The 24,380-nt window shown below is 41.8% G+C and overlaps 1 protein-coding gene across 2 annotated transcripts in view; it reads left to right on the forward strand.

The window, feature by feature from the left end:
- ccser2b (coiled-coil serine-rich protein 2b) overlaps window positions 1-24,380 on the forward strand; it is a 212,585-nt gene that overhangs the window by 25,596 nt on the left and 162,609 nt on the right. For both annotated transcript variants that reach the window (XM_060939251.1, XM_060939252.1), the window contains exon 2: window positions 20,262-21,620. In XM_060939251.1, coding sequence (XP_060795234.1) covers window positions 20,303-21,620 — 1,318 coding nt within the window. In that variant the 5' untranslated portion in view covers window positions 20,262-20,302. The remainder of the gene's footprint in view (window positions 1-20,261; window positions 21,621-24,380) is intronic.

A 24,380-nucleotide genomic window follows, 5' to 3' on the forward strand; every position in this document is an offset into this window, starting at 1 on the left:
TGTCTACTTTTAAAACTTGTACAGTATAATCACATTAAAATGCGTATAAAACCAAGAAACATATTATCTAAGGAATAAATCACGCCGATGTCCTGTTGATTTAGGAAAATAATCAATGGCAGAGTAATGAAGTGCAGTTCATTACTGTCCTCCTGAAGACGGCATGTTCCCCATGTGTTTTATTCCTCTTATACCACAGTCACTTATCAACAGCTGATTTTTATTATTATTATTATTATTATTATTTTTTTTTTTTTAATCCATTTATAGTTCCATTTAATGCTGTGAAACCTCTGATCTGGTTCTCACTTATGTTCTAGCGGCTGTAAACAGTCATTCCGTCACCAACTTCTCTCCAAGTTAATAAGCAAAAAAAAAACCCCACACTGGCTGCTCTTGAAGAGCTCGCAGAGGGACATGGACAGACAACCACCTCCTACACGAGTGCAACGTGTCGGGATGGTGAAGAAGACCAGCCGAGCACATACGCTCATTGAAATGTGGCTTTTTTTGACTAACGTTTGTGGAATAGCACACACGATTTGTCTTCGTAATTGAGCCATGTTCATGCACATGGGGCGATGACCTGTAGTTTGGGAAGCTGTGATCTTCCAACACTGCGGCGTTCTGTAGGTTGTTTTCTACGCTCAGATGTCTGTTATCATCGCACTGTTTTACTCGTGTTTGTTTATCATCGTTGGTGCATCTGTAGCTTCCAGCAGTAATGAGTTCCAAGCCCTAGTCACAGGACCAGTGTTCTGTTCTGTTACAGTGAATGAAGGTCTTGTTAAATTTCACCGCTGCAAACCACCAGTAAGAACCACCCAAATACCTTTTCATACTGAGACCTTTCATCAGAAGAGTCAAAAAGCAGCATATGAGACAAGGGGTGGGCGATTATAGCCTCAAAATTACCAGCGACAGGGCCATTCTCAGAAAATGTGACAAGTAACGGTGAAGACATAAATATTTTAAAGTTTTTGTATACACCCATTTTAGTAATAGATTTAACAGACAAAAAAAACCACATTTCATGAATTCACAAAGCACGAGATATTACGAAAAAAAAAAAGTCCAGTTGTTGTCTCGATAACTACTTCAGTTGACAAATCACTGCACTCCGCCAGTCAAACTTACAAAGAAGGATTTTTACTGTGAGTTGGAGAATTATCCATCTGTTGAGTTCCCCGACATCTCGAACTACCTGGTGCTGCAGTGCAGACATCGTTCTACACGGACACACAGATGAAAACCTGGAAGAGCAGAGAGGAGTACAATTCTTTTAAAATATGTGGCTGGGTTAAAGATCTGGGGATCAGGACACTACAAGATAGACGGCAGTAGACGGATCTAACTGCAGGAAGAGTGTTTTATTAGCATTATTTACGAAAGCAAAACATTTTAAACAGCGTTATAAACATGGCGAGAAACAAACATGACCGTGATGATCACAATGCACCAGACTCAAGCATGCAAAGGCGGGACAGTCAAGTGTTCACCTACTGTGTGACCACAACTTTTAGCTCATGTAGGTGCAATTGGTAATTAAGTGATCAATCTCATTAAATCGGTCTCATTAATTAATTTCATTAAATCAGTCTCATTGAATCAGTCTCATTAATTAATACCATTAATTTTGGTGCTTAATAATAAATTACCAAACAGCTAAATTATGGTATATTCCAAATTATTACGATCACTTACCGTATTACATAACTCGTATGCACCTTGGAATTCTTTTGAGATTGGATGGCTTCAAAAATATCGGTACACAAATAAACACAGTTTCAATAATAAATTAATAATAGCAGTTGAAATCTTCAGCAAACAATGAGGTGTGTGTGTGTGTGTGTGTTGTGGTGAAGACAAAAGATTAGCTTTGTTTTGCTAGCTAAGACAAAGGAATGCTAGCTAAGATGTGTTTGTGTGTGTGAGGCCTTGTGACCACGTGTTCCTAAGTAAAACAAGAGAGTTAGCTTTGGTTGCTAATTGAGATGTGTTTGTGTGTGTGAGGCCTTGCGACCACGTGTTTCTAAGTAAAACAAGAGATTAGCTCTGTTGCTAACTAAAGCGTGTTTGTGGGGGGAGGATGACGACCTCGTGGTCCCTTGAGACAATACAATTAGCCCTGGATGCTAATGAAACAAAAGAATTAGCCGTAGCAGCTAATTCCACTGAAATCTTGATGAGGTCAAAATATGTGTAATAATGAAGTTAAGGGTTAGAAAGGAATAGAGAGAGAGCATGCAACCTATCTATTAAGCAATTGAGAGGACAAAAATAGAACAATAATTAATTCAATACTTTGAGGGTCTACAGTATACACATTTAAACCGTTCCTGAGTTTAAATTCACACTTCTTCAAAAAGCTAATTCCTAAGACTAGTTTTTGCCCAAAAATGCCAATCTTACTTCAGTATCTCGCCTCTACGCGAGACTATAAGATGTTCCAAGACTTTTGGAGTTTCACCGTTGTGGAGACTTCCATGAAGCGCAGAGAATTTCTTGGTCCGACGCATGGTAGCTCGTGATGAAAAGAAAGTCTCTCTCTGATCAGACAATGCGCACAGTGCTTTAATTAGAAGGATCCGGTCGCTTCTAATTTTAAATTAACTGCTTGGCGGCAGTTTGGTAACGTTACTGATAGACAAACAAAAAACGGTTGTAGCTCAACCGAGAGAGAGCATGATTTAAGTAGTTCTACCGTGGCCAAGGGTAAACAAAAACCGTGCTGAATAATTTTTCTCGGGAGAAAAGACGTCTGTATCTTGGATGTTCTGGTGAGCGGCCACTTTATCTCTGTAGAACGTGCCGCTTGCGACGGGATTCACAGCACAAAAAAAGGAAGAGAGTAGCGTGCCTTAGTCTCTTATGGAATCATGGAGGAAGTGACGTAGGTGATCCCGCCCAGGCGTGACATAGGTCAACGCGGAAGTTGGCTGATGGGAAATATAGTTTCTTAAAGGGACTGTGTTACCTACACTCACGTGTATATCGCCATTGAAAAAGCATCGCAAGCTGTAGTGTGACCGGAGCTTAATGAGGCGGATGCGCCATCGGATGCAACCCAGCAATAGTACCCTACAATGAATAACAATTAGCTTCAACTTGGGGGGGGGGAATTCGCTGCCCACTAGATGGCTCTTCGGGCCGCGGCCCAGTGGGTGAGAACCACTGTTTCAGGCATTGAAGCAAAGATCATATTTTCCCCAATAAAAAGTGAAAGTATAGAGGTAATATTTCAGAAAGAAATGTTAAAATAAAATTAAAAACAATGGAGTCATTTTCATTCAAATTTCACTCCTCATTTAGACACATGGCGTTAATGACATTTTGGTATATTTAGACTAAAATTTTTGCAAATGCAGACATTGTCTCATTTATTTTTTTTTACTGCTCTGTTAAATTATTTTGTAAAATAAATGTATAATAAAGGGCCAGGATTAATGGTTTGAGAGTAAAAACAAACTTCCTGTTTAAAACTGAATTTGTCACATTTTCTGAGAATGGCCTGACGATAACGTTTGATGATGTAGGGAAAATTAAAAAAAAAAAGAACACTTTTCTCGGTGACTGCAGCTTTCAGGCAGCAGAATTTATTAGCTTACTGAGCAACTGTTCTTGAGGACAGACTCTGAATTCGAAGTGTCGGCACAAGCGTCCAGCAGCAGCACCACTATAGTGCAATAGTAGTGAGACAGCGTCAGTTAAACGTAAGCACAGAAGTAGCCTCGGGAGTGTTTTCCCTGGCAATCTGAACATAACTGCTTACCACTTTAGTTTAACAGTAACTTCACCCTGTTGTTGGAATAAAATTCACCTCGCATTTTAAGTGCAAATAAAACAAACCTTCAGTCAAAATGTAAACGCTTTATTATGCTTATACAGTGGTGCTTGAAAGTTTTCTATATTTCTGCATAAATATGACTTAAAACATGATCAGATTTTCACACAAGTCCTAAAAGTAGATAAAGAGAACCCAGTTAAACAAATGAGACAAAAATATTACACTTGGTCATTTATTTATTGAGGAAAATGATCCAATATTACATATCTGTGAGTGGCAAAAGTATGTGAACCTCTAGGATTAGCAGTTAATTTGAAGGTGAAATTCAAGTCAGGTGTTTTCAATCAATGGGATGACAATCAGGTGTGAGTGGGCACCCTGTTTTATTTAAAGAACAGGGATCTATCAAAGTCTGATCTTCACAACACATGTTTGTGGAAGTGTATCATGACACGAACAAAGGAGATTTCTGAGGACCTCAGAAAAAGCGTTGTTGATGCTCATCAGTCTGGAAAAGGTTACAAAACCATCTCTAAAGAGTTTGGACTCCACCAATCCACAGTCAGACAGATTGTGTACAAATGGAGGAAATTCAAGACCATTGTTACCCTCCCCAGGAGTGGTCGACCAACAAAGATTACTCCAAGAGCAAGGCGTGTAATAGTCGGCGAGGTCACAAAGGACCCCAGGGTAACTTCTAAGCAACTGAAGGCCTCTCTCACATTGGCTAATGTTGATGAGTCCACAATCAGGACGCTGAACAACAATGGTGTGCATGGCAGGGTTGCAAGGAGAAAGCCACTGCTCTCCAAAAAGAACATTTCTGCTCGTCTGCAGTTTGCTAAAGATCACATGGACGAGCCAGAAGGCTATTGGGAAAAATGTTTTGTGGATGGATCAGACCAAAATAGAACTTTTTGGTTTAAACGAGAAGCGTTCTGTTTGGAGAAAGGAAAATGCTGCAACCCACCATAAGGACCTTATCCCATCTGTGAAACATGGTGGTGGTAGTAAAATATACACCCCCCCACCCCCCCACCCCCCCCGGGGTGGGTGGGGGGTGGGGTGATTCTCCCTCTGTTGCTTGCTTAGGGTATTCCACATCTTTTGTCATTTAGTCACAGGCCCATGACTACATGTTGTTGAATAGTTATCCCCCACTGTCCGAAAGGCCTGAAGGGGGATCATGTCATGGCAATTTCTGTCCGTCCATCCTGGGAGGGGTGCTCACCTTCTGACATCAACTCCTCTCACAGTTTTTGGAGGAGTTTCACAAAACTTGGCAGGATTCTTTTGTTCTTTGTCAGTCATACACATTTTAACTTTGTTCAATTCGGTCACATTTTACCCGAGTTACAGCCCTTGACTAACAAAATTATTATAATTTGACAATTTCATGAGCGAGTGTTTTCCTTCTGAAATCAATTCCTCTCACAGTTTTTGGAGGAATTTTACCAAACTTGGCAAGAGGCATTGTTATGTCTGTAGTATGCAGATTATTTTGTTCAATTCAGTCACATTTTACCGGAGTTTATGGCCCTTGATTAAAAACCTTGTACTTTCACAGTTTCATGAAAGTGTGCTTACTTTCTGACATCAACTCCTCCCATCTTTGGACGAATTTCTCGAAGCTTGGCAAAAGGCCTTGTTATATGACGGTAATACGCATATTACGATTTAATCTCATTTGTGAAAATTTTCCTAGAGTTTTCACCCTTGATTTAAATAACTTGTACTTTGACAATTTCATGAGGGTGTACGTTCTTCTGAAATCAACTCCTTTCAGTTTGTGGAGGAATTTCACCAAACTTGGCAAAAGGCTTTGTTATATGAGAGTTATACACACGTTGAAATTTCGTTTAATTTGGGCAAATTTTACCAGAGTTATGACCTTGATTATTAACAAACGTTGGCAATTTCATCAAGGTGTGCGTGCTTTCTGAAATCAACTTCCCTCACAATTTTTAATCCCCCACTGGCTGAAAGGCCCAAAGGGGGATTATGTCATGGCGACATCCCTCCATCCGTCCCGGGAAGGGTGCTCACCTTCTGAAATCAACTCCTCTCTCAATTTTTGGAGGAATTCCACAAAACTTGGCAGGATTCTTTGTTATATGTCAGTAATATGCATATTGCCATTTCGTTCAATTCGGTCGCATTTTCCCCAGAGTTATGGCTGAGTTGCCAGCGGGGGATATTGAGCTCTCAGAGCACTCTTGTTTTCTCTTGCCATAATACCCACTGTTTTCTGTTGATTGATGCCAGGTTATCTGGATTTTCTCTAATGTTCAGCTCCAGGGTTGAGGTTGGGCTTCCTTTCTCACACTTGTTATTTATTAACTTTGGTCACATAGCTCCAATTTTTCCTGACCGAGTGGTTTTCCATGTTGCAAGACTGGAAGCTCATGCAGCTAGTGTCTGGTGACGGTTATATTTACACTGGCTATCTTAAGGCTTGAACATCACCTGCAAGTAGCTGCTGGCATGGCATATTCGATAGCCTAAACAGCTCCCGAGTCGTAAATGGCTGCCTGAGTGAGACTGTAGTGCAATACAGCCTACAGCTATGAACACACTGTTTCGCACAGTGTGCTGGCGGAGTGGCACCATATTTGTGTAACCGATAGCTTTAGAACAGGGTTCTGAAAAATATTCTCCACTTTTTTTTTTTTTCCTTGAAAAATCAAGTCAGAGAAATTTTCTTCACTTAGGCAGCTGGGCCATAGAAGGTTCACGCTGCATGCTGCACGCTACACGCTACACGTTCACATGAAGAACCGGACCCTGGGCCATTAAACTTCATGCTTGGATGTTCACGTGTTGCGTCTGTTCTACTTTGACCGAGTAACCAACAATATGGACTCTTCGGATGACGACGATTGCCTCATTCTGCTTTTACTGAGACAGAGGAAGAGAAAAAGGAACAGAATTTGGAGCCGAGAACACTTCCTTCTGAGAGAAACCCGTGGTGAATTTCACCGAACATTCTATAATCTGCTTGACAATCCCGATGAAGAACTATTTTTCAATTATACCATTCAATTATATTTTTTCTGAAGTTTTCCCCTGAAAGCATAGAGTTATCTCCCTAGACCCGTTCTGATTGGCTGGCGCGGCGGTGACCGCATGCATTGACTGGAATTTCCATCTTCACGCCTAGAAAAAAGTGTGCATGTTCATTTCTCGCTTCACGCGTGAAGTGTGCAGCGTGCAGCGTGCAACGTGAACGCCGTTCTATGGCCCAGAGCAAGTCATGCTACGTTTGTCCACTTTTCTTTACACGCGTGTAGCATGCAGCGTGCAGCGTGAACCTTCTATGGCCCAGCTGCCTTAGTCTGCATTTCTTCTTCGTTCCCGACTTCTCAAAGTGACCTTAATACAGGTTTGTATCAACCAAACTGGCACAATTCAAATATTTGTACAGATACAGCGAAGCCTCTCCAGTCTTTCATAAGACAGGGTTCGACATTAAGGGCTGCCTGATTGCCCGGGGCAAGTGAACCATTCATTCGGGCAAGTGGGATATGTCCCTGATGTGCCCGACCGGGCAAGCTGGAACGAGCATATATTACCAACTAGCACCACAAAAAGGAGGCTTTTCGATCTTTTATTTCAGTTCCTAAAAGCGTCCCTCACTCCATATCCGCCATTACGTCTTGGCTGTTTTCTTAGTCTCGGTTTCATTTACTGCTTTGCAAGTTATTCTATATCCCCCCCCGCTGGTGTAGTATGGTACACGGGCTGTTTATAAACCCCTTGTGCATGATGTCACGCATCACGTGATAATTACAGCTGGGGTCAGACAGACACCGTCGTTCATGCAAGCAGCTTAATCTGTCTTCAGTATGGTTCATTTTTGCGCTGTTTTTGCTCGTTCAAACAGAGAAATAGATGAAAGGCATTACCGCCTTCCCGCTATCAAGAAAAATGTTAACAAATAGAAGCAAATGCTTCAAGAACGACGAGGAAATGAGCGGTTAAAGAATACGAGGAGAGGAGCTCTGCCTGAAAACTGTAGAGAAATTCATGATTGTATTTAAAATGCATTTTACAAAAACAAAGTCGGAAGCGAGTACGGAAGAGTTTGCTTAAGAATCTCGTTTTATTTTTTTCTGCTCGCGTTCGAGTTCGCGCCTTCATGAAAGTGTTTGATTTTCTTACAGGTGAAGCCGCTTCCTTATTGACACAGAAAACCCAGATTGGTTTCAAACAACTCGGGCGTAAAAAAAAAAACTCAACAAGGAGTGATGTGCGATAAATCCTGAAAGAACAGAACAGATTAAGAGCAGAGAGAGCTGGAGCTTTGCCTCTGGTATCAGAGGAACACAGTCCTGTGCAAAATATTTATATATCGTTTCTTTTTTTTTTTTGGTTCGGTCATCCACCTCTAGGTTTATTTATTTAAAACAAAACAAAAAAACCCACTGCGCTGCGTCATGACAGACCGGCTGCACTGATTCAGTTACAAGTTGCCAGGTCTGTATAAATCACCCACAACCTACACACTAAACAATTTTAAATTCAAACATTATCCTGTCTGTCATGACGCAGCGCGGGGGGGGGTGTTAAAAACCTAGAGGTGGATGATTATAACAACAACAAAAAAATCCTGATATATAAATATTCTCAAACACCGTACTGTTCAAAAGTCTTGGCACCCTATTTTCTTCATATGAACTTTATTATAGATTTCTCATCTCATTATCTGTAGCCGCTTTATCCTGTTCTACAGGGTCGCAGGCAAGCTGGAGCCTATCCCAGCTGACTACGGGCGAAAGGCGGGGTACACCCTGGACAAGTCGCCAGGTCATCACAGGGCTAACACATAGACAGACAACCATTCACACTCACATTCACACCTACGGCCAATTTAGAGTCACCAGTTAACCTAACCTGCATGTCTTTGGACTGTGGGGGGAAACCGGAGCACCCGGAGGAAACCCACGCGGACACGGGGAGAACATGCAAACTCCACACAGAAAGGCCCTCGCCGGCCCTGGGGCTCGAACCTGGACCTTCTTGCTGTGAGGTGACAGCGCTAACCACTACATCACCGTGCCGCCCATTATAGATTTCTATTTTATGATTTCTACATTAGGCCACACCAATTTTAATTAGTTGGTTCTTGGATTTTTTCAGGAAAAATATGAAGCGAGCGCGCAAAAAAAAAAAAAAAAAAAAATGCTCGGATGGTAAAATTAGCGGTGGAAATAGAGGGCTTTCATAATAGAAAACAAAGACAATACATGGCTCTTTTAATAGCTTATCTTATTTCCACCCATATGCATTAAGGGCTAGCTCTGGCCGCACGTCTTTTATCAGGCAAACCAGTAAACAGATAGGTTAAATAAACGATTGAATTACAGTCAATTGAACATCTACAATGCACAGAAAAAAAAGATTTGACCAGGAGTAGCTACTTCTGATGGCTAAATACTTCGAATGATTTTTTTTGTTTGCCCCTCACATCAGTCACTGAAATATATAAATCAAACCCACCTCCACGGAGTTGTTGTCCAAGTTGGCACATCGCAGGGTAACAAGCTCACGGCATCTTGAGTACAACTGTGTAAAGTTTTCCCCCTCTTGAATTTCAACACAGCTTCTGTTCACTGAATATCCTAACAGTTACAAACACAGGCTTTGCAGGATTCCCCTCCACAGGCATGTTTCTTCCACAAGTCTTTATCTAAAGCAGGGGTGTCGAACTCAAATACACAGTAGGGTTGGGTGGTATCCAAATTTTGATACCTTTAAACTGTCTGTGTTTTCCCGGGGTATACGGTATTACCGAGAAAAAAAATATTTTGTTTCGGCCTACTGTGTAACGTGCGCCTATACCGGCGGACCTTGTCCAGACCTGCGCCTATGCCTCAAATGTACTATTTAAAAGCAGCATAGCGAATTGTGTGCATTGTGGTATGGATTAAGCAGCAAAGCGAATTTTGTGCATTGATGAATGGATTAAGAGATATTTCAAAGCATCACGCAACTCTTCCTTCATCTTGAAAATAGCATTCAACTGTCGTTTACACACGTCTGCGTTGAAATGCCATTTGCAGCACTATTTCACCTACTCCATCAAAAAAAGTACACGATGAGCAGGATCATACCCTTTCAAGCATGGGAAATAAAAAAAAGAAAAGAAAAAGAATCAACCAACACCCAAGTCCGTTTAGACTGCGCGATAAACCATATTCTTCAGCGCAAATGAGGCGAACCTAATTCAAATGCGTGATAGCTGCACAAGGCAAAATCATATGGGCCCACGTCATGCCATGGCGGGGAAATTAATAATCAAATGGCCTTACCTTGCTTAAAACGTTGTCTTGATCACATAACTCCTTACAATTATTCCACTTAAATCCATACGGTTTAACACACCCAACAAAGATAGCAAGCGCATTGCTAATTCCCACCAGAAACCGAACAGTTTACGCTACGATGTTTTCTTCCGTTTCTTCAGTAGATGACATTTCAAACGTTTATTACCCACATCCCAAATGTCATACGTTATATTATTTTACCTTGTTGTTACTCATGTAACCTACTCAAAACACAACTCATTGGAGAGATCTCGTGGAAGTGGAGGACCCCAGGCTATAGTGTGCCTTAGGGGACATATTAGATTTTTTTCGATTTTGCGCGGTCATTTACATTATTGCTGGCTCTTCCTTTTCGTTTGGTTTGAAACCAAAATACTGCCACACTGCCGATGTTGTATTTTTTTTTTTGCCACTAACTCGTTATCTTGACTTGCCATCTTTCAACCCCGGTCTCAGTCTCTTGCGAAGCTTTCTGTCAGACTCCCAATGTCACGCAGGGTTGCCATGGTAACGACATAAACAACCCTGCACGCGATGAGAACTTCTTTAGGAAATTGATAGAATTAGTGAAAATACGATCACATTGGGGGCGTCGTGGCTCAGGTGGTTAAGGCGCCATACCATGAATGCGGGCGACCCGGGTTCGATTCCGGCCCGAGGTCATTTCCCGATCCCTTCCCGTCTCTCTCCCGCTCATTTCCTGTCTCTACACTGTCCTATCCAATAAAGGTGCAAAAAGCCCAAAAAAATATCTTTAAAAAAAAAAAAAGAAAATACGATCACACAGTTATTCGGGATGATCTTCAATTTATTATTTTATATTATGACCTCATGTACTCCATATTTATTTAGATATTATATATTTTTTTAAAATGACGGTAATGAGACCGATACCGTTGGTACTTTTGGATACCTCGGGATACCTTCTTACCGTAATATCGCCCAACCCTAATACACAGTGGGCCAAAATTTAAAACTTGAACAAATTCGCAGGCCAACATTGAACAAATGAACCTTTTAATATGGACCCAAACAAGTTTTGCTTTAACATTTGAATATGGAACAAGCAACGCTTATTACTATACAATATATAACAATAGTGCAGACATGCTAAATCGAATTTCAAATAAAAAAACACATCAATGGCATTAATTTATTAAATGAAATTTTAAATAAAAATCGTATGCCTCTTTTTCTATTTGCAGCCTTCTGATTTAAAGATCTGATGACACGTTTTTGACATCTTTGGCGATGTTTTATAACATAAAAAGTAATTCCCGATGATCCATATGTTAATTCACGAAGGCGCCCATTTTACAAGTTATGATAAATGCGGCTATTTGGGCAAATTTGACGGGGCTGCAGCACCCAGGAGACGAAAGAGGAGGAGGAGCTATATGACGTCAGCGAAAGAACCTTCCTCCTAACTTACCAGTTTGTTGTTGATGCGACAGGTGTTCAGTTTATCGTTATTAGTATTATTATTATACATTATTATATAGTTATTATGCCTTCGCGTTGTGTTGCCGGCTTTTGCTCCAAAACCTACAAGGATGGGGTAAGTTTATTCAAGTTTCCCAGAGATCCCGAGCTGCATGCGAAGTGGGTGAAGCAAGTCAGGCGCACTCGTGACAAGTGAGAGCCCTCACCAACATCCGTCCTGTGCTCTGAGCACTTCGATTTGGATTGTTTTGACACCCTTCCCAGCTTAAAAGCATCTCTTGGGTGTGCAGTTCAGCACAAACGTGTGTTACTACCATCAGCAGGTTATCAAATATTTTGCTTCATTCAAGGATAAAACTAAGAAGCCATAAACTAGAAGATGTGCCTGCCAATATTATCCTAAATGTATCACGGATCAGGCATAGTCGTAAGCTTATTATGTTAGCCGTTTGCATGCTCCATTAGGAACTATGTATTCAGTGTAGCATACGGCTTACGTGATATAAGCAGTGTTTACACATGCAAGACAACAATACACAATATTAAAATATTGATTCCGTAACATTTTGAACAAATACGGGTTGACCTACCAATCCTTGTTATCCAACCTTGTGGTGTTCGTCAATGCTGGGCTGTCTGCCTGTCCGCTGTCCATCTCGGAGTCGGAGTCGCTCTCAGATTGCACAGTAACAGGTTCAAACCTGTACGGTTGGATGCACCCGTGTTCATCATCACTAGATTCTTCCGATCTATCCCACTCACAACACAATTCTAGACTCCCAGAAGAGGAAGAGCTAGCACTAGAGAGTTCACCGGCGTTTTCATGCGCCATTTCCATTGACTAGAACAGCCAGTGAACCGCAGCGTGTTCTTCCGCTGATGTCACAGCATGGCCGCGAGCCACGGACCCAGTTTTCTTGCGCTGTGCAATTAAAAGTTGGATATTCACGTAACAACAGCTTCTTTTCACGTAATTATAACAGAAATCTAACATGTTTGCCATGTTGTATAGTTTAAGAAATTGCATAGAGTCATGTTCGTGTCATCAGATCTTTAAATATCGAAATAAACTTTTTCCACAGGCTAATAATTTTAAAAATAAAACAATAAATCAATCAACCATTCCAGCCCATGCCTTGGAGTAGCAAGAAAAAGTGCATAAAGAAAAGGTTAATTATTGCTCAGTTTGCTACACACTGATCTAATCTGATGTGCCCAAGCCAGATACCTGGCATCACTTCTTGGATGCTAGTTCATCAATGTCGGCACGTCTGCGTATTCCGAACCACACTCCTCCAGAAAAGACTTTAACTGGCGGTGATTCAGACCTTTGGCTCTTATAAAGTTAACTACTTGTGTTACTGTGGTCACAACATGTTCCATCTTTAGGGCTTTGCCACACAGTGATTCCTGATGTATGATGCAGTGATAAACAGTTAGCTCACCTGCACAGTTCTCTTCCTGCATCTTCTCCCGAACCCTGCCCACCAGTCCACTCTTTTTACCGCACATCGCTGGCGCACCATCTGTCGTTAATCCCACGAGTTTATCCCACGGCAGCTTTATTTCAGTTACACATTTGGAAACCTCCTCAAAGATTTCCTTTCCTGTGGTTGTGCCATTCATTGATTTTAATCCCAATAGCTCCTCCGTAACACACCAAAACAACAGCAGAGCATTATGGGATTTGTAGTATTGGCGGTGAATGCGCCGTATACACAAATCCGACAAGTAGTCATTTGGGATTGCCTCGCGGGCCAAATATAATTACACTGCGGGCCGGAGTTTGACACCCATGATCGAAAGTGAAAGGGGTGATTTGATTGGTTTTCAACGTCACGTGACTACAACCTGCAGTCGATTTCAATTTTATTTAATTTTTTTTTTCATTTTGCATTTTCTTCAAGCGGCGATTCCGAGAACCAACTAATCGAATTGGTGTGGCCTTATCGAGTAATGAACCTACAGTCCGAGAGAGTTCTACGCAAACACACTGAACTTTTACAACAGCTGCATGCACGTGAAATGGAAATAAAATTGACCAAGGCAGGAAAAACTATTTTGGATAAAATTTAGTCTGTTACAAGTAAAAAAGTAACCAATAACCGAACTTCAACTCAATGTGTGATCTTCATTTTATGTTGCAATTCACAGCTATTCTATGGTTTTCCTAAAAAAAAAAAAAGTACTCTCAAAATGGGGGGGCAAGTGATAATATGGGTGGGGGGGAATAGAAATTAACCCCGACTTGCTGCCCAAGTTAATGTCGAGCCCTGTGCACCATCAAGCTCAAATAAACCTCTTTAGTTTGAGTTTACCGAAGGTTATTTTAGCAGGGAATTATTCAAAAGCGGTATGAGGACTCCCTTTAGCCTTTACTTCAGGCCATTATTAAAAAATGTTCTGTTTCCAGTCCACCGGCCGGGTGAGTGCCGTTTGTGCGGTTGAAATTTTTTTTTTTTAACGCCGGTTTTTCGACATTTTTTTTCAGGTTCGTAAATCTAAAATCGAACTTGACATTTACGCATTCCGCACAGAATATAGAATCGAATCAGCTCTGCGCATGCGCCGTGCGGCACAAAAAAACGGCAGCCACCATGAAGGAAGGAGATCCGGAGTTTTCAAACATTTGCTTAAGTGTGAAATCGCAAAATGGTATTCTAGCGAACAACAAAATAGTAAAGATTCAGAAAAACAAATCATTCAGTGATCATTTTAATAGTGTAATTTCATCCGAACTAGGCCTAACGCTCGATTTAGAACTACAAAAAGTCCGTGTGTCGGACCGTCACAAACCGTTACTGGAAAATTCGTTCGATCTTGATCCATCCGAGACGTTACAAACAGCTTTTGAGTTTTGTTATGCGAAATTCATTACCACCTACTTCGTTAATGACCCTGACAGATCTGTAGGAGAACCTAATAGATCTATTCAAAATGAGAACGGAACCGAACAAAAAAATGCGTTTACGGAACTAATGCAGGTTGGCTGGACAGAATTAAAAACTGTGTCTGTAGCAAATAAAGAATGAATTACAAAAAAAAAAAATCCCTCCCTCCCTACTGAAATTTTTTTTTTTTGCTCACCCGGTGGACAGGAAACAGATTTTTTTTTTTTTTTTTTTTTTTTTTTTTTTTTAAGGATGGCCTCAGCATAAAACTTAATTTCCAGTTGAACAGAGTCAGGAAGAATCTTGGAACGACCAACAGTGAAGGAATCTGAATTTGCTATTGATTTATGAACCGAACACAGAATGACATGGCGTTTTACATCATGCGTCCGCTGCGGGGACTCAACCCCACCCACCCCCACCGCCGAAACATAGAGCCCTTTTGCCGCTTGCTGGCTGACAGCCCTTTTTTTTTTTTTTTTTAAAATTACACCGACTCCTGTATTACTGACACTGTCCAATGTGCTTGGGGATGGTAGGGGCTCCAAGTGTCTTTCCCCACGGATGTTTCGGCCCTTAAATCATCTTCAGTGCTTGAAGAAGCTCGCTCAAAAAAAAAAATCGCCAGCTTAGACTGTGCCATTGTTTGGTTCACACTGAGATGATTACACCACCACGCCAGGCCGATTAAGACACGCTGCGATTGGTCAAAAGCTTGGCGCTCATTTGGTCATTACATGCAGTCGATTTTTATTGGTCACAAGCACGTGCTCGTTGTTTACACTCGGGCTTCCCACGGTCTCTTCACTGATGCCATGTACACACGTAGCCGGGTATTTTTAAAACCGAACATCCCCCCCCCGTTTATAAAAATGTTTTATCCACACCACCTCGTCTTCGAAAAAAATCCCTTCCACACATAACCGAACATCTGCGTTTTCAATCACATTCATAAGCATTCCAAACCTGTAGATGGCATTATTTCCCCAAATCCTACCCCTTAATCACATCGCCTGTGCTCTTGGAGCAGTAGTTGGGCTTCTAAAATTAAACATGTAAATAGCACCTGCACAATAATTAACGCTTTCAAGGCACTACTCCGATCCATTACTCTTTAGCTAGCCGCACACTACGCCGATTTTCAGCGTACCGAGCCAACTGAAGTCGCGAGTCAGGCGTAAAGACTAGTTTTCGATGGTCCCGACTCATCTCACAGCCGATTCGAAAAACTAATCGGGAGCCAGACTGATCGGCGAGAGTCGCTAGCAATAGCCAATCATATCTTTCGCATATAACACGTGACATCATTAAACACAATTTCTAGCGCGAGAAATACGTGTTGGTAGCACCTAATGCAGGTATATACTGTAATTCCATAGACTGAAGCTTTATCCATAGACACAGTGGGCTGGAAAGCCACTCTGCTCAAGTTGTGTGGCTGAATTCCAAATCGCTTTAACTCCCCTATATAAGTGCACTATTTAAGGTTGGGAATAATAGCTCATGCAGCCTAGATAGTGCGCTACATATTCCATGTTGTGTCATTTGTAATTCAGCCTGTAGCATCTTCAAGTGTTGGATTTAACAGTAACTATATCCAATAGCCAATCACAAAGCTATTAAGTTGTCACGTGTCGCTTCAATCGCGACTGCACTCGTCAACAGTCGGGAGTCGGCTCTGAAATGGGTCGGTTCGGTACCGCGTGGATCGCCGTGGTGTGCGGCTAGCTTAAGTCCATGCTTAATCTGGCTTCTGCAGTAAACAAAGGTCGCACGTTTGACGTCAGGGCAGATTTGTTGTCATTTTTTTGGCGCAGATTGTGACGTTCTAAAACGCAAAACTCCGGTTATCTCTGTCTACACGAAAAGGCATACACGGAGTTTTCAAAAATCTTCACTTTGCCCGGAGTTTTTTTAAATATTCGTTTTTGATGTGTTTTCATGTGGATGACAGGCCAAAACGTAGAAAAATATCTTCGATTTAGCAGATACCCGGCTACGTGTGGACGGGGTCTGAGATTAGATTTCAGGAAGTGGAGGGATTTCTGTAAAAGATGACTTATGATACCGGTAAATATGACAAGCATTAGTCACTGTGACGACTGCTAGTAATTTTCTCTTCGTTATTGATGGATTACATTCGTCAGTGACGAGCGCCAGCGGGAACCCTGCTTTAGAACATCCATTCCAGTCTTCTGACAGTTAGCCCTTGCGCAAGTCTGAGAGCTACGGCTGCCTTAGTACCGGTGACCTTATCGTCGAACCTGGGATTTCTGCTCAAGGTTTTAACTATTGTTAAAAGTGCCGTACAAATAAAAGGTCAATACGACACCAAGAAGTTTAATTTATATTGCACCTTTCGCCAACCAGAGGATACTTTACAGAGTGAAAGAGAGAGAACAGTAAGTGATCAGGAGGGGGGAGAGCAGAGAGAGAGAGAGGAGATAAGATGCTGCGTTCATGTGCTATGGGAAGATGATATTTTCCAGTTGGGAAGTGGTATTTACCAGTGTGTTGTGTTCACATGCTTGTGTTGTTGTTGACAAATTAAAGATGGTGGACCAGATTCAAGTTAGCAATAGTTAGTTAGCTATCGTTAGCAATAGCGTCTGCTCTGGATAGGTAAAAACAAACCATAACAACACATTTTTAAAGGAAACGGATTTCTAACGTATTATATTACACTTGTTAATGACGCAACATTGCATAGACACAAAAAACTACCCACTAGTACCAGTAAAAAAAAAACTTTAGTAGCGTACAATGCTTAACATTCAAGTGTCTTGTCCCGCTCGCCGCCATGTTGAAAAGGTTAAAGTTCATCTCATCTCGGCAACTCGTGTATCAAAATTTTCTACGAGTTGCCCAGTGGAAAACACCACAAGAGGGGGCGTTCATTTGTGCTTTCCATGTCGGCGTTTGGTATTTACCATAATTCCCATAGCATATGAACGCACCAAGAGTAGAGATGATTTTTGAATTTGGGGAGAGATGTACAATCCCCAAGACACCTGAATTCCACAGCTTAGGGGCTGCGACCTGAAATGTCCCAGAGCCCATGATGGATAGTTTAAATTTGGGGACCTGGCATTATGGTTTAGGTCAGGGGTTTTCAAAGTGTGGGAGAGTCAGCCCCCCCAGAGAGCAAATAAACAACAGCGCCCCCCCACATACATACACACACACAATTTTTGTTATTGCTATACTTAATGTAACATTCGTATAAAAAAATGGTTGTTGTACACATTTTTTTTTTCTTTTACACATTTTAAACATCTGTGCTTTTTAAAACATCTTTTGTACACATTTTAAACATCTGTGCTTTTTAAAACATCTTTTGTACACATTTTAAACATCTTTTGTACACATTTTAAACATCTGTGCTTTTTTAAAACCTCTTTTTTACACATTTTAAACATCTGTGCTTTTTAAAACATCTTTTTTACACATTTTAAACATCTGTGCTTTTTGAAAGCACATTTTTACACATTTTAAACATGTGCTTTTTTAAAAACATCTTGTTTTACACATTTTAAACATCTGTGCTTTTTAAAACATCTTTTGTACACATTTTAAACATCTGTGCTTTTTAAAACATCTTTTGTACACATTTTAAACATCTGTGCTTTTTAAAACATTTTTCTACACATTTTAAACATCTGTGCTTTTTAAAACATCTTTTGTACACATTTTAAACATCTGTGCTTTTTAAAACATCTTTTGTACACATTTTAAACATCTGCTTTTTAAAACATCTTTTTTACACATTTTAAACATCTGTGCTTTTTAAAACATCTTTTGTACACATTTTAAACATCTGTGCTTTTTTAAAACCTTTTTTTTTTTTTTACACTTTTTAAAACATCTTTTTTACACATTTTAAACATCTGTGCTTTTTAAAACATCTTTTTTTTGTACACATTTTAAGTTACTGGCTTTTTAACTTACTGGCTTTTCTGTGCTTTTAAAAAACCTCTTTTTACACATTGTAAACATCTGTGCTTTTTAAAACATCTTTTGTTTACACATTTTAAACATCTGTGGTTTTTAAAACATCTTTTTTTTTTTTACACATTTTAAACATCTGTGCTTTTTAAAACATCTTTTTTTTACACATTTTAAACATCTGTGCTTTTTAAAACATCTTTTTTTACACATTTTAAACATCTGTGCTTCTTAAAACCTCTTTTGTACACATTTTAAACATCTGTGCTTTTTTAAAGGAACAGTCCACCGTACGTCCATAATGAAATATGTTCTCTGAATTGAGACGAGCTGCTCCGTACCTCTCTGAGCTTTGCGCGACCTCCCAGTCAGTCAGACGCGCTGTCACTCCTGTTAGCAATGTAGCTAGGCTCAGCATGGCCAACGGTATTTTTTGGGGCTGTAGTTAGATGCGACCAAACTCTTCCGCGTTTTTCCTGTTTACATAGGTTTATATGACCAGTGATATAAAACAAGTTCAGTTACACAAATTGAAACGTAGCGATTTTCTATGCTATGGAAAGTCCGCACTATAATGACAGGCGTACTAACACCTTCTGCGCGCTTCGACAGCGCATTGATACCTTCACTTGGAGTTGTACTAATATTTTTTTTTTAGACAGGGCGGACGGACCAGGGCATTCGCCCGCCTGGCCGTGCCCGACGAGGAGCGCTCTCGGCCGGCTTGGGAGGCAGACGGCAGCCCCTCCTGGAAGTGTGGTTTTACCATGGGCCTTAGGCTGAAAAAATGACACAGTCCCAGTTTTATCATGGGGCTCGAGTTGTACCATTTTTTTTTTTAGACAGGGCGGACGGACCAGGGCATTCGCCCGCCTGGCCGTGCCCGAAGAGGAGTGAAGGTATCAATGCGCTGTCGAAGCGCGCAGAAGGTGTTAGTACGCCTATCATTATAGTGCGAGCTTTCCATAGCATAGAAAATCGCCACGTTTCAATTTGTGTAACTGAACTTGTTTCATATCACTGGTCATATAAACCTATGTAAACAGGAAAAACGCGGAAGAGTTTGGTCGCATCTAACTACAGCCCCAAAAAATACCGTTGGCCATGCTGAGCCTAGCTACATTGCTAACAGGAGTGACAGCGTGTCTGACTGACTGGGAGGTCGTGCAAAGCTCGGAGAGGTACGGAGCAGCTCGTCTCAATTCAGATAAGAGCATATTTCATTATGGAAGTACGGTGGACTGTTCCTTTAAAACCTCTTTTTTTACACATTTTAAACATCTGTGGTTTTTAAAACATTTTTTTTTTTTTTTTACACATTTTCAACATCTGTGCTTTTTTTTTTTTTTTAAACATCTTGTTTTACACATTTTAAACATCTCATAGCATCGTTAGCTAGCACCTCTTGGCAGACAACACACTGTGGCAGTGGAGCATCTTCAGATCCAGTCCATAAAATTCAAACTTGAAATAATCGCGGTCATACTTCCTTCTTTTTTTTGCTTGGCCCAGACTCTGTCTCCTCACTCACTGTAGCTTTACGTACTAAAAATCGATCCATTTTGTCTCTGGCAAAGGCTAGCTGAAGTTCGCTAAATGTCCGCAATAGTAACTTATTCTGGTTTACTTTTCCTCACGTTGCGCGCCCCCTGAAGAACTCTGGCGCCCCCTAGGGGAGGCGCGCCCCATACTGTGAAAAGCCCTGGTTTAGGTTATTCATGTGCTAACTTCTGATCACATGACACAATTTCTTGAAAGTTGCATTAAAAATGTTGGGTTCTTGTCCCTTATACCAAAATGTCTTCCTGTTAATTCTCTGGGAGTGCTGCCTGATGCATTTAACACTCTCCTTTTTGTTTCTACCCCCAGCTTGGACCCTGTGTTCACACCCATGGTGGGGGAGGCAGTCAATGGAGGACACCGCCCTCAAGCAGCCCACTATGGTTTCCAGACTACCGAAATTTGGCTTTCGTGCTCCACCTGCTGCTGGACCTGTAACCAATGGCTCGACCCATAGTGTTTCCTCTGGATGGGCTAAAGGAGCACCTGTAGGAAAGCAGAACGGCACAGTTAGGCTCTCTGGCCACTTTCCTATGAAAGGGAGGAAGGGGAGGGAGGATTGCGGAGAGAAGGTTCCCGATTCTGGAGAAGAGGCTCGAGGATCTCTCCGTTCTCAGCAACAGCCACGTTCTGCAGTGACTGTTAAGCAAATTAGGAAGCCCTCAGCTGCCCCGGTGGGTAAAACCCAACGTTCCATCTCCACTATACCAAGTACCATTCCGAGGAGCATTACTCAGCCCATAAAAACAAACCCACGCAATCCTGCCCCCAAACAGCCCTCACCCACGCAGCCACCATGCCGCAAATTTGGTGCGAATGTAGTTGCTGCTAGCCAGGGCTCATCATCTCCTCATGGAAGTCTTCAGAGCAGCCTTTCTCACTCCAGTGACAGCCTCAAGTCCCTCTCTGTAGAGAACGTCGTGCGATCTCAAAGCTTCTCGTATTTAAAGAGGCCTACAGCTGTCACTGATCCTCCTCTGACACGTTCTTTCTCGTTTAACCGGGCAGCAGAGCTAGCAAAAGAGCTGCCCAGGCCCCTGGCACAGTCTCCGGTAGCCAGGTCTCCTGTCACTCAGGCCTCCACGGTGTTGGATTGCGTAGTAAAGCCTACAGTTGCACCATGTACCATCTCGTCCATACCACCCTCAACCTTGAAGAAATCGCTTCTGCCTAATTGCACTGATGGCAAGCCATCGTCACTCCTCAGCTATAAGCTAATGCGGCCGTCGCTCATCAAGCAACCCCGCCCAATCATGCCAATTAAGGTCCAAGGGAAGGTGGAATTTACTGAGAGGGATAGAGATTCTCGAGAAAAAGCTACACCCATTTCTGAACCATCCAGCAACACGCACAGTGCTGGAACGACTCCAGAGGAACCCTTTCCTACCAGGGAGGCAAATGACCGTCGAGGTCCATCTCTGGAGCTCTTGGAGGACATGTCTTTGTCGTCCACATCCTCTCTGGAACGCAATGATGTGAGCGAAGAATACATGGATGACTTTGATGACTTGGGTAATGGCAGCGGAATCCTGCTCATGTCTGTTCACGAGGGAAGAAATGACCGAATGGAGGAGAGCCCTCTTGGTCTGTGTCAGGAGGGATCATCAGTGACAAGTCTGCAGAGCTTTGTGTCCGAGACAGTGGACTGGGCTGAGATGGGCCTCACCGGTAAGTGTCGGTACACTTTTTCATCTGTGCACGTTACCAAATCCAACAGCTGTGCAGTATCGGGTCGTCTATAGAACGTTACAAAAACGTGCACGGTTTTCTTTATCGTAGGAAAAGGAGTCAGTGTTTGACTGTCGCTTTTTGTGTAATAGTGCATGAATGATCCTGATTCGTTTGATTTTACATGCTGTGATTAACAGTCGTAGCAATTCCAGCCTCAACGTTAACTTCTATCGCCTCAAAAGATTTTTGCCTTAAAATTTTGCAGTATTTCGGCAAGTACACGCTTCAAGCCGACACTTTTCTAGGTGTATAATTGACTTATTGGGCGGCACGGTGGTGTAGTGGTTAGCGCTGTCGCCTCACAGCAAGAAGGTCCGGGTTCGAGCCCCGTGGCCGGCGAGGGCCTTTCTGTGCGGAGTTTGCATGTTCTCCCCGTGTCCGCGTGGGTTTCCTCCGGGTGCTCCGGTTTCCCCCACAGTCCAAAGACATGCAGGTTAGGTTAACTGGTGACTCTAAATTGAGCGTAGGTGTGAATGTGAGTGTGAATGGTTGTCTGTGTCTATGTGTCAGCCCTGTGATGACCTGGCGACTTGTCCAGGGTGTACCCCGCCTTTCGCCCGTAGTCAGCTGGGATAGGCTCCAGCTTACCTGCGACCCTGTAGGACAGGATAAAGCGGTTACAGATAATGAGATGAGATAATTGACTTATTTAGACAAAAGGACATGTTTTTTTACAAAACGTTTATTTCCGCAACAGAAGAACAAGACGAGCCCTGAAAACATGAAACCTAAATATCTTGTACAGTACGTGTGTAAGACTTGCGTACAGCACTAGTACGTAATACACTACCGTTCAAAAGTTTGGGGTCACTTTGAAATGTCCTTATTTTTGAAAGAAAAGCACTGTTATTTTCAATGAAGATCACTTTAAACTAATCAGAAATCCACTCTATACATTGCTAATGTGGTAAATGACTATTCTAGCTGCAAATGTCTGGTTTTTGGTGCAATATCTCCATAGGTGTATAGAGGCCCATTTCCAGCAACTCTCACTCCAGTGTTCTAATGGTACAATGTGTTTGCTCATTGCCTCAGAAGGCTAATGGATGATTAGAAAACCCTTGTACAATCATGTTAGCACAGGTGAAAACAGTTGAGCTCTTTAGAGAAGCTATAAAACTGACCTTCCTTTGAGCAGATTGAGTTTCTGGAGCATCACATTTGTGGGGTCGATTAAATGCTCAAAATGGCCAGAAAAATGTCTCGACTATATTTTCTATTCATTTTACAACTTGCGGTGGTAAATAAAAGTGTGACTTTTCATGGAAAACAAAATTGTCTGGGTGACCCCAAACTTTTGAACGGTAGTGTACGCCTTTTTATACACTGTGTGCACAATTATTAGGCAAGTTGTATTCCTGATGATTAATTTTATCGTTGAACAAATACAGTGCTCTCAGTCAATCCAAATTGTTAATAAACCTAAAACCAGAATGATTAACAAAGGAAAGGGGAGTTTAGGCCTTCTCAGGGGAATATACAAGTGTGCACAATTATTAGGCAACATTTAGTGTGCAGAATTATTATGCAACTAAATGAAAAGCTTAGTTTCCCATCTCACTTGTTTATTTTAATTTTCAGTGTAACAAATAACTCAGAATTAACAAATAAACACTTCTAGCGTTTCAAAAATATTCAGTGACCAATATAGCCACCCTTCTTTTCAATAACTGCCATGAGCCTTCCATCCAGTCTGTTAGTTTTTTGATTTGTCGACGATCAACTTTTTGTGCAGGAGCAACCACGGCCTCCCAAATGCTATTCAGAGTGGTGTGATGTCTTCCCTCGCTGTAAATCTCATGCTTAAGAAGGGGCCACAAGTACTCAATAGGGTTTAAGTCAGGTGAGGAAGGGGGCCATGTCATTACTTTGTCATCTTTAAGGCCTTTGCGGGCTCGCCAAGCAGTGGAGTACTTGGGTGCATGTGATGGTGCATTGTTCTGCATAACAATCATGGCCTTCTTGAATGATGCAGACTTCTTCCCATACCACTGCTTGAAGAATGTATCTTTTAGAAACTGGCAGTAGGTTTGGGAGTTGATGTTAAGTCCATCTTCAACCTGAAATGGTCAAACTAGCTCATCTTTAATAATAGCAGCCCATGCCATTACCCCTCCACCACCTTGCTGGTGTCTGATGCCATGTACACACGTAGCCGGGTATTTTTAAAACCGAACATTTTCCCCCCCTCGTTTATAAAAATGTTTTATCCACACCACCTCGTCTTCGAAAAAAAATCCCTTCCACACATAACCGAACATCTGCGTTTTCAATCACATTCATAAGCATTCCAAACCTGTAGATGGCTATTTCCCCAAATCCTACCCCCTAATCACATCGCCTGTGCTCTTGGAGCAGTAGTTGGGCTTCTAAAATTAAACAAGTAAATAGCACCTGCACAATAATTAACGCTTTCAAGGCACTACTCCGATCCATTACTCTTTAGCTAGCCGCACACTACGCCGATTTTCAGCGTACCGAGCCAACTGAAGTCGCGAGTCAGGCGTAAAGACTAGTTTTCGATGGTACCGACTCATCTCACAGCCGATTCGAAAAACTAATCGGGAGCCAGACTGATCGGCGAGAGTCGCTAGCAATAGCCAATCATATCTTTCGCATATAATACGTGACATCATGAAACACAATTTCTAGCGCGAGGAATACGTGTTGGTAGCACCTAATGCAGGTATATACTGT

This window comes from Neoarius graeffei, chromosome 14, assembly GCF_027579695.1.
Source record: "Neoarius graeffei isolate fNeoGra1 chromosome 14, fNeoGra1.pri, whole genome shotgun sequence".
Lineage (NCBI taxonomy): Eukaryota > Metazoa > Chordata > Actinopteri > Siluriformes > Ariidae > Neoarius > Neoarius graeffei.